The sequence below is a fragment of the Anser brachyrhynchus genome, assembly GCF_964034855.1.
Source record: "Anser brachyrhynchus genome assembly, chromosome: 1".
Classification (NCBI taxonomy): domain Eukaryota; kingdom Metazoa; phylum Chordata; class Aves; order Anseriformes; family Anatidae; genus Anser; species Anser brachyrhynchus.
The window spans coordinates 99879542-99900043 of record NC_137694.1 but is presented as its reverse complement, the minus strand read 5'-3'; the positions used below and the strand labels follow the sequence as shown (position 1 = coordinate 99900043).

General features: G+C 48.5%; 1 protein-coding gene across 1 annotated transcript in view; it reads right to left on the bottom strand.

Annotated features, from left to right (window-relative positions):
* Nucleotides 1-1035: 1035 nt before the first annotated feature.
* The window catches only part of VANGL1 (VANGL planar cell polarity protein 1), a 42390-nt gene continuing 22923 nt past the window's right edge, over nucleotides 1036-20502 (bottom strand). The window contains exons 5-8 of the mRNA XM_080575649.1: nucleotides 12829-12962; nucleotides 9355-9487; nucleotides 7081-7315; nucleotides 1036-6291 (exon numbers count right to left, since the gene is read on the bottom strand). Coding sequence (XP_080431775.1) covers nucleotides 6031-6291; nucleotides 7081-7315; nucleotides 9355-9487; nucleotides 12829-12962 — 763 coding nt within the window. The 3' untranslated portion in view covers nucleotides 1036-6030. The remainder of the gene's footprint in view (nucleotides 6292-7080; nucleotides 7316-9354; nucleotides 9488-12828; nucleotides 12963-20502) is intronic.

Below are 20502 nucleotides of genomic sequence, written 5' to 3'. Positions count from 1 at the left end.
GGGAGCTGCACCACAGGAGGCCCAGGACAGGACACCAGTGCTGGGCACTGCCAGGATAAAGGGACAGGGATCAAAAGTGAAGAGATCACAGGAGGGCAGGAGGCAGGACTGAGCACACCCCCATCCCACCCTTCCTGCTTCCTCCCGGGCTTTGGTTTGCCGCTGTGTAGCCCAAATACACTCATCTCCCTTCCGAGCAGAAAATTACCCATTTGGATGTTTCTCTCCAGCAGTGTTTATACACATACTGCTTATCTCAACAACTGCTGGGATGTTTTTCACCACCCTGCAGCATCCTGTGGATTTTTCCAGCAGACCATGGCATGGAGAAGACCTGTTTTGCGGTGCACAGCACTGAGACCAGGTACCCCCCATGGAAATGTGCTGTCCTGAAGAGCAGGTTACCAAAGACCTCCAAGGGAAGGCTGCTACCACGCCAAGCTTCCTCGGGCACAGTCTTTCAGAGCTCTTGGCACTTGGGTTATGGAAACTGGAGGTGGGGACAGCCGCACCCATGCGTGCTTTTGGGGCGAGAAGCCCGACAGTCGTTTTAAACAGAGCACAGGCTGACATCCACCGAAACAAGGAGCGCTGCTGGCTCTGCTTCACCACTCCTCCACCCCACTGGGCCCAAATAAGGAGTTCAGGCACGAATCCCACACTTGGTAATTTGTGTGCAAACCAGCAAAGAATACAGCAGGCAGAAAAACCTGTTCCAGCCCCAGTCCCCCCCACCACACACACCCTCACCAGCTGTATTTACTCTCCATCATTTGAGATTTCAGGTGTTCAAAGCAGTCACCTACTGGTCCTATTTTGAGAGTGATAAATGAGTTTGCATTTTATTGCGGCAGGGCAGATCAGAAGGGTCTAGGAGGAGGGTGACAAAAGACAGCCTCAAAAAGGTAAAACCACATGTTTGTGGGGCCCCTCCCGGGCGCAGCTAAGGAATGCTTGGAGGCCAGAACTACCACCTCTTTTTTTTTTTTTTCCTTTTGGTCTGAAAGGATGAGAGGAAGGAGTGGGACAATCAAATCTGGTTTCAGTTTATTTCCAGAATTTTACTGTACAAAATATGCAAAGTGTAAAACAGTTTTATGTTTCAGTTTAAAAACAACAAAAACCCATCCAGCTATAACTTAAGAGAACCCAGCTTGGAACAGAACGACTTACTAGGCTAGACCCACAGTGCATTAATGTCACAGACACCAGGAATTTGCTTAAGTTCACAATTAGAAAAGAACAGAAAGACCATGTACCAACGCAGTTAAAGTCACATGTGCAAAGAGGAGGAAAAAAAGAAAAAAAAATGCTGGTTAGTGTCTCTTAATTAGAAAACCTTGGCAAAACCCATCTTACTATACACAGTTTGTGTAGAAAAAGAGTATTACACAGTGATCCAAAAAGGGCGCGGGAAGAGAGTCGGTTCACCCCCCTCTTCCCCAAGACACGATAATGCTGAATCAAAGAAACAGGCACAGAAGAGTGTAAGATCCCTTCACAGTTGGGTCTGTGCGGGCGCTGAGCCCCAGCATCCCCGTGTGCAGGCAGGGGATGCTCCCAAGCCCCTTCGGCGCTGGTGCAAGGTGCCCACGGAAGCAGCCGTGGGGAAGGATTGCCCCTCTCGCAGAGCACACCCACAGCAGGGCTGCATTGCGGTACGAGGACGAACCCACAGCCTCTCGGAGGGAAGCAGACAGGCAGCTAAAAGCGCTGGTGCTGGAGGGACCCGGTGCAGGAGAAACCCACCGAGATCCACGCCAGCCCCAGGGTAGTCAGAAGCAGCAACTTTTGGTCACCATCTATCTGAGGCGGCAGCCTGAACGCAGAAGGATGCATATTCCTGTAGGAGACTTCAAGGCTCAAAGCCCTTTCTTTTAGGAGAACAGGATTTTTTTTATCCCTTTTTTTTTTTTTTTAAAAAAAACAGTTTGATCCCAAGAGTGCTTCCTTCTTCACACAATTTAAACACTGAACCACCGAGCCTAGCTTGAGGCTTTAGACATGTATAATGCATACACCTATAAGGGAAAAAGCCACATAGACACACAAGCTGAATGAGAAAACAGACATCTGTACAAATGTCTCATGAACCTCTCACATGGCAGGGCAGAGCTAAGCACAACTGAACAGCAGAGCCTGGGACCAGACTACAGCATTTTTCCAAAAGACTGCAAGATTTTTGATTTACCATTAGAAAAGGGTAGATTTACAAGTTTTTGTAAGCAAGATGAAATTGGCCTGAGTAGGTTTCCACATTTAGCATAGTATAGATCTTTCCACTTCCCTCAGTAACGAATGTTGGAACAAGCACATCTCAAGCAAGACTTTTACAAGGTACTTAACGCATGGCCAGTTTTAGAAACTGCTTCTCCGCAGCTTTTGGCACGCTTGGGAACAGCCGATTCCCTAGGCTTTGTGTGGAGCATCCCAAAGGAAAAGGGGAAAGGCTCCTTGAGGGTTGGGATTTGTTCAGAACTCCCCCAAACTTGTGTCTACTGATGAGATGTCCCCAGGCTCCAAACCATAGCCCAGCACTTCCCACCCCACCTGGCATTTGTTCTTCCTCAACAGGTAGCTCAGAAGAACGCTGCTGGCAGGACGGAGTGACCAAAGCTGCCGGCAGGAAGACTTCAGAGGCAGCAGAACGCCAGAGGCTGAAATTGCATCTGCCTCTCTCTCCAAGACCCCTCTCAAAGAGGAATGGAGCTGGAGACCTGGGGCAGCCCCACAGACCCTACACAAGGATAGGTGCAGGCACGAGGCAACGAGGAGCGAACAGATGTGCCTACAACCTTCACCCAGGACGGACAGGGTATTAAGGGTCTAACATCCATCCCCACAATCCTAGAAGCTGCAAGAAATCCTAATTTTTCACTCTTTATCCATGAAAGAGAGAGTCAGCCTTTGTGGAAACCTACAGCCATTTCCATCTGCTCTGAGGCAGCGGAATGTCTTAGTTGCATCTGATTTTTGGAAGATCTCAGCACGGTTTTGGATTTAGGCTGTAACAAATCTGAGCCTTTAAACTGTCTGAGCAGCATTCTCAAGAGTCACAGGAAAAACAACACGGAAGAGAGGAGCGGAGCAACACCTCTCCTGGCTAGGCAACACGGCACCTTATTGAATGGTGTGCCCGTCAGTGAAAGATGTCCAGCTTAAGGTTCTTCTCCATCAACTTCACCACAAACGGGGTCTCACAAACGACCTGATTTCTAAAAATCAATTCCCAGTCAGATACAAGCATACAGGCTGGGACAGAGGAGGGAGAAGGACGTGCAAGGAGATGGTGCAGGATAGGAGAGGCGTTCAGAGGGAAACAGCCTGCGTTTGGCTGGCAAACCCCACAGGCCTTATTTACGCTCAGCTCTTGGCAAGCTCTACAGAAGTAAGGACTGCAGGATTTGGATCAGAGCTTCGTTCCCTGTGACTCGATTCTTACTCATTAGCTGGCTATAAACAGAGTTAAACAAACCAGTCTGCTCTCACCGCTCAGTATTTTTATACAGAGCCTGAGTTCCTGCAGACTTCACAGATCCATCTGTGGATCTCAAAGCACTTCACGACGAGTTGAGTTTAGCCTCACAACATCCCAGTGAGGTAGGTATGATCATGGTCCCTTGATTTTGCATGGGGAAGGGAAATAAGCCCCCAGACAGAAATCCAAAGAAATAAAATATTAAAAAATGTTGGGAATACCCAGGAGTCCAGATTCCTTGTAGCACGTCCTCACCCCCTAACAGGCTGCAATTCTAGAGCAAGCAGACCGTTTGAGAGGTGAAGTTCCCTCCTTCTGATTTTAATCAGCTAAAGCATTCACACCGACACCAGGAAGAATGTTTAATGCAAGAGCTGGCCCCTGCTGACAGAGTCCTTTGCAGTGACAGACAGAGAAGGCAGCACCGAACCGCAGCGTGCAGAGCGAGCACACACTGCTTCCGTCTGGTTCTCCGTGCGCTTAAGGATTCAATGCAATTAAGGATTAAGACACGAGTTTCCTGAGCAGATACCGTCAGACAACCCCCTCGCGGGGGAGGGAAAAGGGGTGGTGGAGGAAATCCTGGGAAAGGAAAGTTTTACAGAGAATTGCCTGAATCGAGGTGCTCCCATTTTCACGGCACGCCCAAGCCCCCAGCACAGTGGTTCTTGTTCTTGCTGCGTGCAGACGAGCCAATTCAGCCACAGGCAGTAGCCTGAACACAAGCAGAAGTGCACCACAGTCTCCCAGGCTACTCCCAGTCTCTCCCACCCTGCCTGGTTATGCACATCTTAAAAGCCAGATACATACATCTTTAGGAGAGCTATATGTGAGATACTATATGCCCCCTCCCCCTTTTGAAAGTGATGCACCCTCGCAGTGAAAGGCACTGGTTTTGTACCTTGCTGACATGGGGGCCCTTTGCATTAAGACATCTACATGGAAGGTAGGTCAGCTCCTACTAGATACAGATATTTGCATGGCAAAAGGCTGGGCAGGGTGAACTGAGCAGTTTTGCACTCACACAGGTGAATCCATCACCACAGGGCTGGGAGGCTCTAGGAGGGACCTGGCTGAAGGGCAATGCTTTATGCCAGCAATCAGACGCTGGCTTAAGCTCATCTTTAAGAGGAAAACTTTCAAAACCCCATAAAACTCAAATGACAAAAGTCACACAGAAAAGCTGCACTGATGGGCAAAGAAGGCTTTCGAAACAAAACTGCAATTTTAGGAGCTACAAGTCTCACAAAAGCAGAGAAACAGCAGGCTGTCCCGCTACTAAGGAGAGACCCCCACGGCAGAGAAAGGCCAAGAAAGGTAGGCAGGTTTTCAACATTCAGACAGAGTTTGGTATTTTTCAGCTACAGCTGAAGGTGGGGAAAGAAGGACATGTTGCAGCGTTTGTAGATCGCAGCAGCTCTTCAGAGCAAGGGGAGTCGGCAGAGGCCAGCCCTTCCCTGGCTCCCCTCCTCGAGGAGGGAAGTGCTTTTGCCTGTCTGTCCTCCAGACGCACTTGAAGCCCCTGGAGAGCAAGGGACACATTACTGTGCACGCTCTCCTTCCCCTCCAAGGGGCTGCCAGGCGTAGGGGGGTCTGTGATGTGTCTGAGAAGGAGCTGGCTACTTACCTACTCTGCCCCGGTGCAAACGCGCAACCCCTGCAGGTGTGAGAGGAAAAAGCGGTAAGGCAGACCCCGAGGGGACCGTGACTGGAGAAACACGTTTGGAAAGGCAGGCAAAAAGGGACAGAAATGGGGAGCCTTGGGAGGGCCTGACAAAGGAGGGGGTAAGCAGGAGGGATGGAGCAGCTGAGAGAGAGAAAAAGGGAGCTGTGTCATGCAGACCAGTTTCACTAACAAGCACCGCTAAAATTTTTTTTTTGAAGAGCTGCAAGATAGGCTGATCCAGTTCGAGACAAGCAACTTCACAGAGACTGAGAAACAGGCAGCAAAACCATCCCACTATGCTCACACAGGTCCAGCACTGATAAGAGGGCACATGGAGAATAGGAGGAAAAAAAACAGAAGTTTGTCTTAAGGTTATGTGGCTGACAGAATAAAAACCTCTCACACCCAGTCTTTGATACCCTCTCCTTCCTAAGTGAAAAGGAACTGCAAATACCACCTGCACAAGCAGACCTCTATGGTGGAGAGGCGAGCAGCGTATTCTCAGAAATAGCTACAGGTAGCAGAGACACAGGAGCACGCACGCGCACACGGTGTAAGGCAGCATTCCAACAAAAATACAGACGTTGCAATTGTGCAGAGAAAGAGAGCGTGAGATTTACAACATGCCTGGAAAGGGGGGAAAAAAATAAAAAAATCTGTTCTGTCTCCAAGGCTGAGCTAACCGAGCCAAGTCACCCTGTTGCCTCTTAAGATATTTCTTTCTAGATAAGATATCCCAGCTCCCCCCACCCCTTTCCAAATAAAGTGCAGATGGTCAAATATTACTGGTCCATCATCTGCCAGTTTCAGTCAGCATTGGGGAAATTAAACCCAAAAGCACAATATTGAAAAAAAAAATCCCCAAACAACCCACCCTCGAAATCCCTTAGACTGAAGTCTCGGACTGTAAGCGAAGGACAAATTTATGAGACTTAGGGTCTATGAACTCTTCTGAGAGTTTGATGAAGGGGATTTTCTTCACATTAGCAACAAGGCTGAAGTCCAAGCACTTGAGGACAAAAACAATCCCGTCTTGCAACCCGCTTGTGACCGCCTCCTCGCTAACGAGCGTCCACTGCTTGGAGAACCAGCGATCCCTGTCGTACTGGAGGGTTGGGCCAGGGCTGAGGTAACGCTCCAGGAATGCCTAGCAAGAAAACGAACACATTAGCACCAGGGGAACAGCAGCCCCATGACTCGGTCTGCTTCGACACTCTCTTTCAGTCGCTATATACAGCTCTGTGAGCTGCAGCTTGCAATGCTGGAAGTTATTTCAGCTCCTGCGCTTCAGGAGCATCCTGCTTTTCTGCCCTTGGGGTGCGTTCTGCAGGATGGTGGCTGTTTTCAGGAGGGGGAGGCAGAGGGAGGGAGGCAGGACACTGTGGGATCGCGTGACCCGTTTTCCTCATCATTCAGTCTCTTCCTGCATCTGCAGTTCAACAGTCAGTCAGGGCGTGAAGCAACAAACGGACATCTGACCAGGCAGGCCACGAGTTAGAAGCATTGTCAGACAGAGATTTAGGCTATAATTAGAAGCAATCCATAATGCAGCACTGTGGAGGAGACCCCGCCCCAAAAAGTGCTTTTCATGTCGCCAGCTCCATCACAATGCCACCATAAGCCAGCTGGGAAAACTGTCCCTGACTCAGGGCCACTGTCTTGGACACTTCCTTGATACTCCACTGCTGAACAGGATATCAGAACAAACAGCTAATTATCTCACAGGCACTTTCAGCTAAGAAGAGACAGAAGGTGCTTCATAGGAAACACCCCTTCCCTTTAAGACCTGATGCAATCTACAGCGTGCTGATTGTATCACTGACAGCAACCATAAAAATCTCCACTCACTTTCCCCAACAACTCCCTGCTCTGTGTGCACACAAACGAGCTGTACCTTTATCCCTCCGTCCTGCACCAGCATTAAAAAACTCGTTACCTTTGGTGTCATGTTATTGGTGATGCAGAAGGACAGGTGTTGCAAGATGCTCTCCATGCTGTGGTACTGCTGCTGGCGGGTGGTGCGAAGGTACTTCTGCAGAGCTCTTGCCATGGAGGGGAAGATTGCCTGGGCTGCTTCTCGGGGGTCCATCATCTCTCCTGGAGCCTTCTGCTGTTCCTCTGCCTGGAGGCGTTTGATATGAGTGAAAGCCTCCTCTACTGCAACCACAAGCCTGCAGAAAGAAAATCAGGACAGCAAAAGTCACAAGAGGAGAGGTAGGATGGGTCTGTGGTTAAGGCAGAGCCTGGGAGTCATGATTTACAAGCTCCTATTCCCATGTCTACCACTGACTCACTGTCTGCCATCGGACAAGTTACATAAAATTGTCTCTGCTGACAATCTGTGAGGTAGACAGCAGCTTTCCTTTCCTTGCTCAAGCCATCCAGAAACTGAGGGTCATAAACCAGGATTAAGACCTTAAAAGCCTGAGTGTTGTACTTGGTTCTGCCAACACAGCATAAACATCAGTTGCACGAACTGAACAAGACACAGCTGCCCTCGCGTTTAATGCGCATCTTTGAAAGCAGCAGTTCCAGCATACAGTGCAGCAGCTTGAAGTCAGGAAGAGGCTGGCCATAAACTAGCATGACCCAGGACACAGAGTGCTCTAAGACTCTCCCTGCGCTCACAAGCTGTGGTCTGCTCTGATTTACACCAACTGGTACAGTCCTCGTGCTTCTGGGTGACTGCCCTGCAACTCTCCATTGAACGCTAATGAGATCCCCATTTCACTGCTAACACTGCAGCCAAAGACATCTTCTACAAGCCATTCCTGTCTTGGTACAGGTGAGCAAACACCAAGACTGCACCAGAAAAAGGCAAACATGCCGAACAACGCTTGCAAGTTAGCCCAATAGAATTTAACAAGCGAGGGACTACACTGCAGTCAATGAGGAAAAAGGAACAATAATGGAAAAGCCACCCAACAAAACTCTTCTGCCTCTCTAGACAGCACTTGTTTCACACTGGATTTCCACTCAAGTCACCAATCACTGTCTACAATGCCCCCAGTACCCAATGCATCTTAAAGATGGGAGAAGCTGCCTCATGACAAGCAAAGGTACAGAATGATGCATTCGGACCACATGTGAAGAACACCATGAGAAACCCTGACCCCTACAAATTTCAATTTTATTTGGGGGAAACTGGAAATCAGTTTCTAATCTCCCTATGTCCTTTTGTTGCAGCTCTGACCTTCCTTCTTTGAAACATCTGGCCTTCTAGTGACTGATGGCTTTCCTCTGACTAAGCAGCTGCTCAAACCAAACTCATCGAGCAAGAGGGATGTGCCCAAGTTAGGTCACTACACTGCACGGTAAGGAAAATTTAAGTTCCTACCACTCCAAGACTGGAAGAGAGCCTAACAGACAGCGGCTAAGGAGCACAGGTCAGACCAAATCAGGCTATGGGGACACACTGTGCCAGCACTTTCCCAACAGAATATAAACAAACTGCCAAAAGAAAACACAAAACAAGCCAGCTCCTTCCAGTTCCTGCACGTTCCTTCCAAACACAGCTCAGTTCAGGGGGGCCTGCCTGTAAGCAACTTCCCTCGAACCATTAGGTGTGTTAACTACAAACTGTCATCAAGCTCCTGAAAAAACAGAGGCACAAACCATCTGCGGTCACCTCACCAAAGCGTTAACTCTGCAGCCTAAGTGTGACTGACAGAAAACATTATTTCCAAAATCAAACACAGCCAGTTCTGGTCATGTCTTTCCCTCCCCCCCCCCGCTCATTTAAAAAGGGCAGCCAAACCGCCTCTTTTCGTTGCCTGTAAGCACAAATATTCTTTCTTCCCCTATGAAGAGGCAAAACCAAGTCTGTCCCTGGATTACTTGAGCTGAGATGACAAGCCTAAGCATGGGGGAAATAATGGGACTTCCTACAGCAAGTAACTATGGATTTGTCAAGCACTGGACTGTTCCCTAATCCGTGACATTGCATTAGCTTATCTGGCATAATATACACGAGCTCTGCTTATGTATTTTCTTCAGATAACTCTAGTTGCAAGCTGTCACTGTCCCTTGTGCATCTGGGTTTCATATGCTTGTGTTCTGCAACAGATTTACAGCCAGCCCCAGCCCTTAATCAAAAACTCCCTCCCTCTCAGCAGGCTCAGCCAGCCCAACACAACCAGGCCTCTAATGAACGGTTCAGGCACAGGCTGAGCAGCACCCACAAACAATCCTGGGGAAGGAACAGCTTTACCTCGCCCGACGTTTTTTAACTCGACGCTCGTGGTCGGCCTCTTCGTAGTAGAGCTCGTTGTGGCTGGAGTCTCTGCGACGGGCAGCGGCTGCGATCATGGCACGGGACTGCCCCGAGGCGTTGTTACCTGGGCCTTCCGCAGGGGAGGACAAGCGAAAAAGAGACAAGAAAGCGGGCATTACTGTCACAGAAAGCAGCTGGGAAAGACCAGCACCCCACAGCATCTGTCACAGGTGGTCTGGAGCTCCGGCCTGCCCCAACACTGTCATCCCAGACAAAGGCTATAAACCCTTCCCCTGCCCTCACGAGCCCTGGCAGAAACCCCGTCGGACAGCATAGGCTTGGAGAGGAGCTTTCCTCCCTGCTCCAAGCACGGCAATGGAGAGGGGTGTTAGTTGGGATGACGGGTCTCACACAAGGGCAGAGGTAAGATGCACATGCCAAGGATGCCACTTACCATCCATTATATATGTTTTCAGTTTGACAGCAAGGGCAGCTGGAACACACCACATTTCAGCAACAAGACAGTGTGAGAGCACAAGAAGCAGGGAGTTGGAAAGAGGAGAAAGACAAACACAAGAACGTCAAGAGACATGGAGATGAATGAACGAAAACCAAACTCCAGGTAGTTACACATAGGGAAGAAAAACAGGATGCAGAAGCAGCAGGATCACCTTTAGACAAAGCACAGAGTTTTTCAGGACAGATATGTCAGAGCAGCAGGCCTGCAACAGGTTAGGCTGAGGTCTATGAGCACAACAGCTCCTCAAGGCGCTCAGAGCAGCACCTGCCATCAGAGCTTCTGTTGCTGTTAACAGATCTTGCACAGTTACAGGAACATAGAAGCTACAAGCTGGGCTCTGCTACACCCCAAGAAATGACAGAGCTGTCTCTACAGGACCTTAACTAGTGACCCTAAAATGCAGTAAAGGCCTAAGAAGCTCTCAGCTCTGGCTGTTTGGGCAGAGAGGAGATAGAAAGGGAGAAAATGATGCCTCTGAAGGGTCTAGCAACCCTTCTGTGCAACAGAGGGGAAAAAGGGAAGCCTAAGACTGCCTCCAAACTATCAAGAGCTGCTTTTTCAACTGCTCTGAGAGCCCATTATTACCTGGCAGTGGTTAAGGCCAATCAATTGCACAGACACGCTTAAAATTATTCTGGTCATGCAAGTGCAGCTTTACATTTTTTTTTCCCTAAAAAGCACAAACCACTTTCCAAGAAAGAAGCCTGAACTTCAGTAGTGGGAAGGACAAGCATTCAAACAGATGGCTTCTTAAGAATCTAAACGCTTTAGACTTTGCTTGACAGCCTTGAAATGGAGGATACAACTCGAGGCAGACACCAGCTCCCAAATTTGGGTTAGAATTATTATATGTTTCATTGGCTACGCCTGGTGATGGAAATTCAGGTTTTGAAGGTGAGCCTCCCCACTCTGTATAAGAGAGATTACAGCAAGATGATTTTCCTTCCTGGCTCCTACAACATCAAATACAAAAGCTGCCAACAAATTAAGCTCCTTTAATAGCGCTACTGTCTTCACACAGAAGGTGTAAAAGACTGTCAGGATGCCAAGCGAAGCTGCAGCCAGAACTACCCTACACTCTTCTTTGCAAAGCGGATGGGAATCCTTTAAAGAATATGCCTCTAAGCCTGAGATTTCCACGTCTGCAAAGGCAGAAAGGTTGCACAAGGAACAGCCCAGGGATCCTGTACTGCACCAGAATGAAAAGCACAAGCTTTCAGGTCCTGGCAGGCTCATGAGCTTGACACTGAAGAGGCCTGGCCAGCCATGTCTGGAGCTTGCTGCTAGTTCCTTCTCTTCCAACAGATTCTGTGAGTTAACATCTCCTAAACTACTGACGCTACTGGACTGGCAGTTTTTCCTCAAGGCTTGGGATGTCCCAGAGAAGCTGCCGCAGGAACAGACACCCTGCCACCTCTCGAAGAGATGCTGCAATGCAGGAGAAGAGAAGCAAGCTGGTAACCAGAACAGCATGTCCTGCAGCCTGGTTTGAATGGTGTGCAGACACCTTGGGATCTGGCAGCCCTCACTTTCCTCACATGGGGCCTCGCTAATAACAAGCAACTGGAATGCAAGGTTTCATTTTTAGAAAAATGCAGAGCAAGTCAGTTTACTTCCCCTTTCCAACTCAACTTGTTCTTTCCCACCTGCCAGCTTCTTCACTCCAGGCATCAGAGGAGACACAGAAAGCCCAGCCCTCTCCCACTCTACTGCTTCCCTTCACCCTTCACCTGCCAGAAATGGGAGATCTCATTGTAAGGATCTAAACCTGCAATTCATTTTATGGACTCTGGAGTGCTGCAACGGGCTTGTGGAAACACTGAGAATAATGCTTTTGAAAATTCTAGAGATACTAAATCAAAAACAAAATGCACAGCGCACTGAAGCCTTGTTGAGGCAAAGGAAAAACCCCAAGACATGTGATTCTGTGTGACAGATATTCTACATATTTTAGTCGCCACATGCCAGATACAGAGCCACCTTGCCCAGCTAAGTCCCTTCAGTCCATCCCGTTCTAAAAACCTTTCAATACTAATTTATTCTGTGCAGAACTGCTGCACAAGATGTGTCTTACCACATCTTGTCACAGGGCTTCAGCCACACTTCACTGCAAAAGCTGCCCTATGCAACTTCAGCTCTTCCATCAAAGGAGTCTGCACTTCTACGGAGGCTGTGATGGTCGGGCACACCCTGCTTATCAAGACTAGCTTTTACTGATAGAGTTCCAGATTGTCAAATAATTAAGTCCAGTTTTCACTGCTTTGAGTGTCCGCATGGATCCACTCAGCCATCCTCCCACACACATCCCTACAGCCCAAGAGCTTGCACCAGGTTTGCAGAACAGCAACGGGGATAGTTATCAGTCTCGGCATTTCCCTGTGAACTGCTCAGCATCACGATGACTCGGAAGCACGGCCAAGCATAAGCCAAGCATAGCTAATTTACTGCTAAGGCTGCAAGCCTGACGAGCATTTCTTTCACTGTCAACTGCTGCTTACATAGTTGCTTCTTCCCGCTTTGGTATGAGCCTCCTTAACTTTCCTGAATGCTGCCTGTAGCAGCCGTGCAGTAAACGACTGGGGAACTGATCTAGGTTAAAAGTTGTGTTTATTGTACTAGCACAACCAAGGAGATGACCCAAGGGTGACAAGAAGCAGAGGCTGCCCAAAACAAGCAGCGGTGCTGAAAAGCGCTGTCAAGCCACACAATAATTAAGCCTGACCCAGAACTTGGCTCTTTTCACCTGGCAAAGACAAAAGCCTTATTGTGGGCTAAACACATCTGTAAAGTCATCTGGAACCAGCAAGCTCAGCACTGTTAGGAGAGCTTCCAGCAAAAGACAGGGATTTGGCAAAGCAGGAAGGTGAGAATGTGTGCATAACAAAGCGCATGGCCAGCCTAGCCCTTCCCCATCCCACCCATTTTCAGAGACTACATTTCACTTCACCTACCATCAACATTGTAGACTTTCAGGCCAGCCATGTGCTTGGCTGCACGGGATTTGGAGGCTGTTAACAACGCTGGGTTGTAGACAGGGAAATCTCTGTAGTAATTTTCCAGAACCACCAGTGCAGCTCGCTGGATGCTAGGGGGAAAAAAGAAAAAAAAAAAAAAAAGAAATAAACTCCTCAAATGTAACAAGGTCTTTTATTTCCTTTTGAAAAAAAAGTTTTATGGAAGAAGAAATAGCCACGTTATTTGGAACAAGGTTGTCACACCCACGGAATTGTGCAACACACAGAGTATTAGATACTGAGGCTCTCTCTAGGACCTAAAATTTCATCCGAGATGCAAGCAATGCCTCTCCCCTCCCCTAAATATGAGGATTATAGCCCTGAACAAGGACAGGGCTTAAAGGGAAGCATCAGGCTGCCTGCAGCATGGCAAAACACAGAGCAGGAGCACTGTAGCTGGCTGGCCCAGATGGAGGGGCCAGCTCCGTATGGATGCTTTTCCCTTTGAGTCATTTCCAGCCGCACCTTGCAGCTCCTCAGATCTCCTCCATCCAAGCTCTGACAAGAGCCCAATCTTTCCAGCTTTCGCAGCAAGATAAGATCGCTGCCTGAGGAGTACAGCTGCCCGAGAATGAATTATCCCACTATTGCCTGTTAAATCCCTGGCAAGGCTCAGCATCAGGAACAGATTCCCCCCCCTTGGAAGGGACACCTCTGCATAAAAGGATGACAGAAAGAAGCAAAACAGAAGGCACACCACCAGCAGCAAAGGCCTAACCCAGAGGTATTTTCCTTTGCAAAATCGCAGAGATCACCTACTCATGGACCTGGAGTTTGCCAAGCACCCACATTTAATTTCATTTTGAACCCACAGAAACTATAAGGGAACTTGCCAACGTATTTGTTGCCAGTTAATTGTGAAGTTCACACTTACCAACAAAGACTGTCATAAGGAAAGCAACCCGGTATTCTCACACATGTTACAACATAGGAAAAAAACAGGAGGAGGATGGTAACGTGGGAAAATAGGCACGAACAAATTAAGACCTAAATTCAATTCTCAGCGCTACCACTGATTCAACGCATGCTCCCGGAGGAGCAATTTAATTTTCCCGTGCCTTGTGCTAATATTAACTTCTGCATCACACCCCAGTAATTTAAACACACACACACCCTCCGCCATCCTCACTCTGTAGGTGCCCCTCTCCCATCGATCAGTGAATGAAGTCTAGATGCCAACCCAACTACGAGATTCTGGGAAAGAAGAACAAATCCAGACTTGTTCACTGTGTACCTTCATCATCCACTGTTACGGTACAGTGTCATTTATTTCATTAGCTGTGTACCTTTAAGATGATGAATTGAGCTTTTAAAGCAAATTCCATCTCTAGGACAGTTTTTTTTGGGGTGTGTGTGTCTGTTGCATCCAGCTACAGCACCTTAAAGGAGCTTTATTTTCCAGGTGCCAGTCCTAAATATCATCTCATATCAGGCTTGTTAAAAGCTATTCCATTCAAGCGCTCGGCTACTGATATGTAGTAAAAAGCCACTGTTTAATCAAGGAAATAATCTTCCTTTAACAAAGAACTACAGACTGACAACCCCCACCCACAGCCAGTTTATTTCCCTCTGCCAAGCTTCTGATTTCTACTGTGGATTTGTTGCAGCTCAAAAACAAAGTTTCATAAAAGAAGTCATGTGTCAGCGGCATATATCCCCCCTTCTGACCGCATCCAAACATGACTGAGTTTTTCCATGCCCGCTTCCCAGGAAGAAAGGTAAAACTTAATGGAGATTTGTCTGGAAATAAAACATTTGGAAAAGTATGACCAACTAGGAACAAGAAGATAAACCGTGAAAACGGTTAAACTCTGCTAGCACACTGCACTCATTTCAGGCAGCACTGGGACTTCAGTCACAGCAGTGGAAAGTGTTTGGGAGGTGGTGCTCTGGCCGACTAGCTCTACTGGGACACGGCACAATGCAGCACAGGAGAGAATGATGTACCTTAATCCGTACTCATTCTCCCTGGACCCCACGGTGAACGCTATCACCAGGATGCCAGCCTTCCCCACCCACCTCACCACTGCTTCCCCTCCCTCCCTACCTCACCTACCCCACTGCTTCAGTGGCACACACGTGTGCACCCAACACCCAAACACAATCAAGCTTTTACGTTGCAAAAAGCAGCTGTTGTTGCCCTGAAAATTAAAGCCCTGTTATTTTATACTCATGCAAACCCAGTGCAGGCTCAGTCCCACGTACACGATATGCCACCCACACGGAGGGGCTGCTCTCCAGAGAGAAATGTAATTGAACATCCTGGTTTCCCAAATTTGTACCAGCCTGTCTCCAGCTCCCATGCAGCCCATCACTGGCACACCAGGTTAGGAGGCCAGCTGGACTGCGACTCCTCAAGCTCTCTTTTAAAGAAGAATTAAAGAGAAGATGCCACGGACGAGAAAATTAGAAGGGTGACCATAATTAGCGAGGGCAGGGCTGAATCAGAGCCTTCTGGGCTGCGTTGCTCAACCTTTTCGCCCACGTGAAGGGGAAGCCTCACCCTGCAGAGCCCCGTTCCACGTGGGAGCTGCGAAGCAGCAAGGACCCCAGAAGGGGCAGGGATGCCCCCAGCACAGTGGAGGTGGACCAAGGGTGCTTGGGTGACGTGACAATGGGCATGCTGGGGGCACAGAGGGGTAAGGAAGCTCATTGCCTCCTGACAAATTCATCTCTTTGGGACTTTCTGTAGCAGAGCAGACCCCTCGCTGCCTTAGCAAACAAGGTGAAGCTGCTGCAGCGAGCCTCCTCCCCACCCACGCCAGCTCTGCCTGGGATGGAAACTGGCAGCCCTCCCGCAGCCCGCACTTGGAGGCTTTTTCCCCTGCAGAAGTGCCTCGGGAGGAGCTCAGCACCACGTCCGTTCACTGCAGCCATGCCCCCTGCGCTTCAGCAAATTCAGACTTCCCGTGCACGCACGGATTCAAAAGAATGGGGAGGGGCAGGAGGAAAAGGAACAGAAAGTTTCAATACTGCACCATCTGTACAGAGACGGGCAGAGCAAGGGCCCTCCTTATGTCCTGCAAAGGCAGCCCGGTATATTTTAGGAATAGCTACAAAATACAAGAACACACACAAGCGTATCAGGACTTGAAAAGCATTTTCATGCAACAATTCAGACTCTGAAAACCTGTGAGGTGACAAAGGACCTCTTGCACAGGCCAGCAGCAGAACAATTTTCCTTGTAGGCAGTTATCAGTGAAGTCCTACATTTTGTTGGTTTGCATTTTGTGCAGTTGGAGGTTGTTTATTATTATTATTCTCCTGAAGAAGGCCATGTCGCAGCATGCTGCCAGCAGGGAAAGCAAACAAGCAGATCCAGCAGCAGCGTAGCGTACCTCGGCGGCATTTGGCAGCAGAGTCCTTAGCAAACAGCAATGAATTCACTTCTGCTGGGTCTCCAAGGAAGTGGAGGAGGGGACTGGGACACAAAGGCAGCAACAACTGCCAGTGTTTTCCCAGGTCAAAAGATAAGTCAGGAACAATTCTGCTTGCATACTTGTTGCTACGTGTGATTTTAGTTTTTGAGGTCTCACGATACTCTGTGGCTCAGGGGGCATTTTGGCTTTGTATTTGCCTTCTGTGACATTGCTACACTGATACCGAAACTGGCTTTTTTAGAGGATTTCCACGAAAACAAGCCACCGGCACACTGGTGCAAAGCATAAGGAAAGCAGCCTGTTTGTATAATCAAAGCACCGGCTTTGGGACCTGCTGCTTTCCACAAATACAGCTTTGAGTCTCCTGAAGTGGTGGGAAAAAGACATTAAGAAGTGGAGAGGAGGAAAAATAAAACAGATTGAAATCACACCTTATACCCAAAGCTGCCATCTGACATGCTAAGGCCAAACCCAGCAGGCTGCAGCAGCTGTCTTTCACATGGTTTTAGCAGCTTCGTGCTTCGCTTGCTGAGCTAGAAACGCAGCCTGCCGTGACACTGCTACCACACGGAAGGCAGAGGAGCGCCTCGTGCTCTTGCAACAGATTCAGACCCAAACACACACCCAGAAAGAGCTACGATGTTTGCTACCAGGGCACCTGCTTCCTTACCTTGCTATGGAGGCAAATCCCACAGCTCCAAGGTTTAGGGTGAGCCAAGCATCCAAAACCCACAGGGAGAGTCAGAGAGGGCTGAGGGCAGAGCAAGCCCGGGGTTATTTCACCAACTGGTTCCCAACACACACTCATCTCCTCCAAACAACATTTTTTAAGTGCTGCAAAACAGACACAGCATCAAAACAAGCCAGAAGTCTCTGGGCATGCTGAATGCTTGCCGCAGCCAGTTGGGAAGCTTTGGCACCTCGAAGAGAAGCTGAGCAAGAATTGCACAAGGCAATCCTCCAGGCAGCGCCAGCTTTGCCTTGCAGGCTGGCTCCAGCCTACAGCTGCACCGAGCTCCTCTACTGCAGGAGATGCTCAGGTCTCAGGCTCAGAAAGCTCAGAAAACTTCTGCACCATCCCAAAACCACCTGATAGTCCCACCTCTGTCCCACAAGATCCTCGGGGGGGGGGGGGGGTGGGGGGGGGGGTGGAGGTTGGCATTTTTTGCTGCCTTGCCCAACCTTGAAACAAGGCTCCCCGGAGGACCAAGGCCATGCAGAAGGGGCTCTGCAGCAGCGCTTGAGCTCCATTTTGTCCTCTCCAGGAATCGGGGACTGAGCCAGAGCGAGATCTCAGCAGAGACAAGGAACTCCTAAAGCAGCCGTGGTTGAACAAGCTGGGCAGAAAAATGCCTTTTGATCACCGTAACTACAAATGGCATCTCGGCTCGGTACAGTCAGGAGAACAAGACCACAGCCCCTAGGAAAAGGAAAACCACATTTTCTTGTCAGGCAACCACAACTGAAGCCTCCACTCGGCTCAGGCAGGCAGGCGCAGTTCCTGCCCTCCCTAAAGCAGGCACCGGGCTACCAGGACGCGGCGGGTTTGTTTTAGATACCCGGCGTGCGGTCGGGCCGGGAGGAGAACCTGCAAGATCAAGCCTCTGCAGGGCAGGGCACGAAACCCCAGGGCAGGAGGTCTCCCCTTTTCGGCCCTGAATGTCCCACATTCAACACAAATACGCCACACGTTTCCTGAGGCAAAACAGAGTTGTTGACACAAGCTCAGAAACACAGCAGTTTGTTGCTGGTGAAGCAGGGACCTTAATGTACAGATTTTCTTAATGAGAGGGGGGGAAAGCAGGTTGTTTGTAATTTCTTTTTATTTTTCCTTTAGCAGCAGCGTAGCCAAAACCCTCCAAAGGTTGAAAGAAAAGGACCTGCAAGTCTACTACAAACACTGCCTTGATGCTCTAATCTTTTTATTCGGAAGAGAAGCCGTGAGCATGGAAACGGGAGTTTTTAAAGCAGAGGATTTTACAGCAGGGAATGACAAAAAAAAAATCAGAAAAAAGAGTCCACTCCTTTAAATGATATGACCCAAACAAGCTACTTATTTAATACCTCCCTAAAGAGCCCTATAAAAGTATTCCCAGGCCGGCACTAAGGAGATGCTGCTACAGAAGTACAGAGTGCTAAGTTTTAGCGAGCAGCTATAAAAACCCAGTAAACCCACAGGCATGCTCCCATTGCAAATTCTCCTTCTCAGAGACTTTCTAGCCTGATACTTTGCAAGTTAACTGGTCTTTAGAGAACCAGCACACAGGACAACCATTTTTCCCCAGTCACCTTTAGAGGTAAACTTCAAATTTAGATCAATGCTTTCCCTACAGCTGCATCGCCCTAGCTTCCAGTGACAGCTGAAGGGGGAAGTTAGTGTAATTAGAAAAAAAACAACAAATTACTAGTGATAAGGCATAGCAAGGAGGAGGAAGAGCAGAAACCTCCTCGCAGAGGTCTCAGAGCTCAGGCTGGGTTTCAAATGGTTCCTTAGACACTGACAGCCACGTGAAGTGCCCAAACAGCTCTCAAACCACACGCATCCCTTCCCCTTTGATGAGATACAGCACATTCAAACAGATGAAGGTGCTGCCTTCACATCTCAGGCCCAGCCCGATGCCCCCAGAAGCTGGCAGCAGCTGAATCAGATCCCAAGAGCAGCAGCAGCTGGATCAACCCCCTAGCTGAGAACTGCTTTTTTTTCCAAGCACGCTGCCAGCGTAGCAGGCAGGCTGCCTCCACGCGTGGTTTTGCAGAGCGGTGGGGTGTCCTCAAGGGAGCTAGTGAGAATACTAACTTGCTTATTTAGGGGAAAACGGAAAACAACTGCCGGCTGCTCACAACTGAAGCAAAACCAAAGCCGTGAAAGGTTTCTTTTATCTATTGAGCAATTTGGCAGGTTGGGAAGGAGGGCAGGGAGAAAGGAGCACAGAGAGGACAACTTAAACGAAAAGATGACTGGAGAAAGCTGCTGCTGAGCTGTCCCTACAAACCTGCACAGCATCGCGGAGATGGGTTAGGGTATTGAATAGATACAGGTGCTGAAAGACCATAGGCAAATTGGTTTCCCCAGGAACCTGCGGTGTTGCAGCCCCAGCAGGCTCTGCCTGTCCATACCCAACTCTACGTAGGCTTGTGACTGATGTCAGGACACTGAAGTTGATCTAACAGTTTCTATAAAACTGTCACCGCCACTAGAAGATACAATCCTGCCTCTTCCCCTCTGCCCCATGTCACACACCTTTCCTCTGCCACCACAAGCCTTGGTGCACCTGCAGCACCAGAAGGACAGTTAAAAAGACCACAGAAATTGAGCTGGACTAAATCAATGGAGACACATACACACACAGACACAAACTACAGAATTATATAAATAATATAAATACCAGTTCTGCCATTCAGATCCTGGTGCAACAAGGGGCAGGGTGAGGGAGTCACACAGTTGACAGGACAGTTTCTTCCAGCAGCATCAGTTTAAGCAGTGATTTGAAACTATGATCAAGCGTTTATCTAACTGAGGGGTGAAGTGTGAAGTGTGTTCTTCGATGTTCATAAGCACAGAACACAGAGGTACCAGTACCTAACTCCATTTGCATGAGCTTCTCGATTGTGCTTTTATCTCAGAAAATACTAGCAGAAATTTATCAAAAGACAGACAAACAAAAACCCAACTACATTTGAAAACAACCCTCAGATTTTTAAACCATACTTAGCTCATGTGCAATTTTTGAACAATTTTTTTATTTTTATTTATTTATTTTTTTTTTTACATTTGGTCCTCTTCCTTTCTCCTCCTTCCCCTTCACACCCATCAGGGTATGCTAGATAACAAATAGCATCAGCTCTTGAGCTGATAGCTCATCTTTGCAAAACATACATAAAGTATTTGAGAGAGGTTTGACCTCTTAAAAGTGTCTACACACCTGAAGTTATACTTAGCATTTAAAGAGTTTTGAACAGGTCTTAAGATACAGGAGGGACATGATCCTGACCCCCAGCTGTTCTTGTTTGTTTTAAAAAAAATCAACTCAAGTGGAGTGTTACCTTTTGAACACAGAAGTTGAGAGCAATACCAAGAACTTACCCTGCATCAAAGACTGACACAGGCACCGTGTGCAGAGTGCCCCACTCCTGAAGCACCCAGACACCTTGCAGCACCTGGCACCCAGCACCCTGATTACTGCTTCCAGTGCCTGGGACTGGTGTATCTGTGGCAGCAATGTGTTTCTTC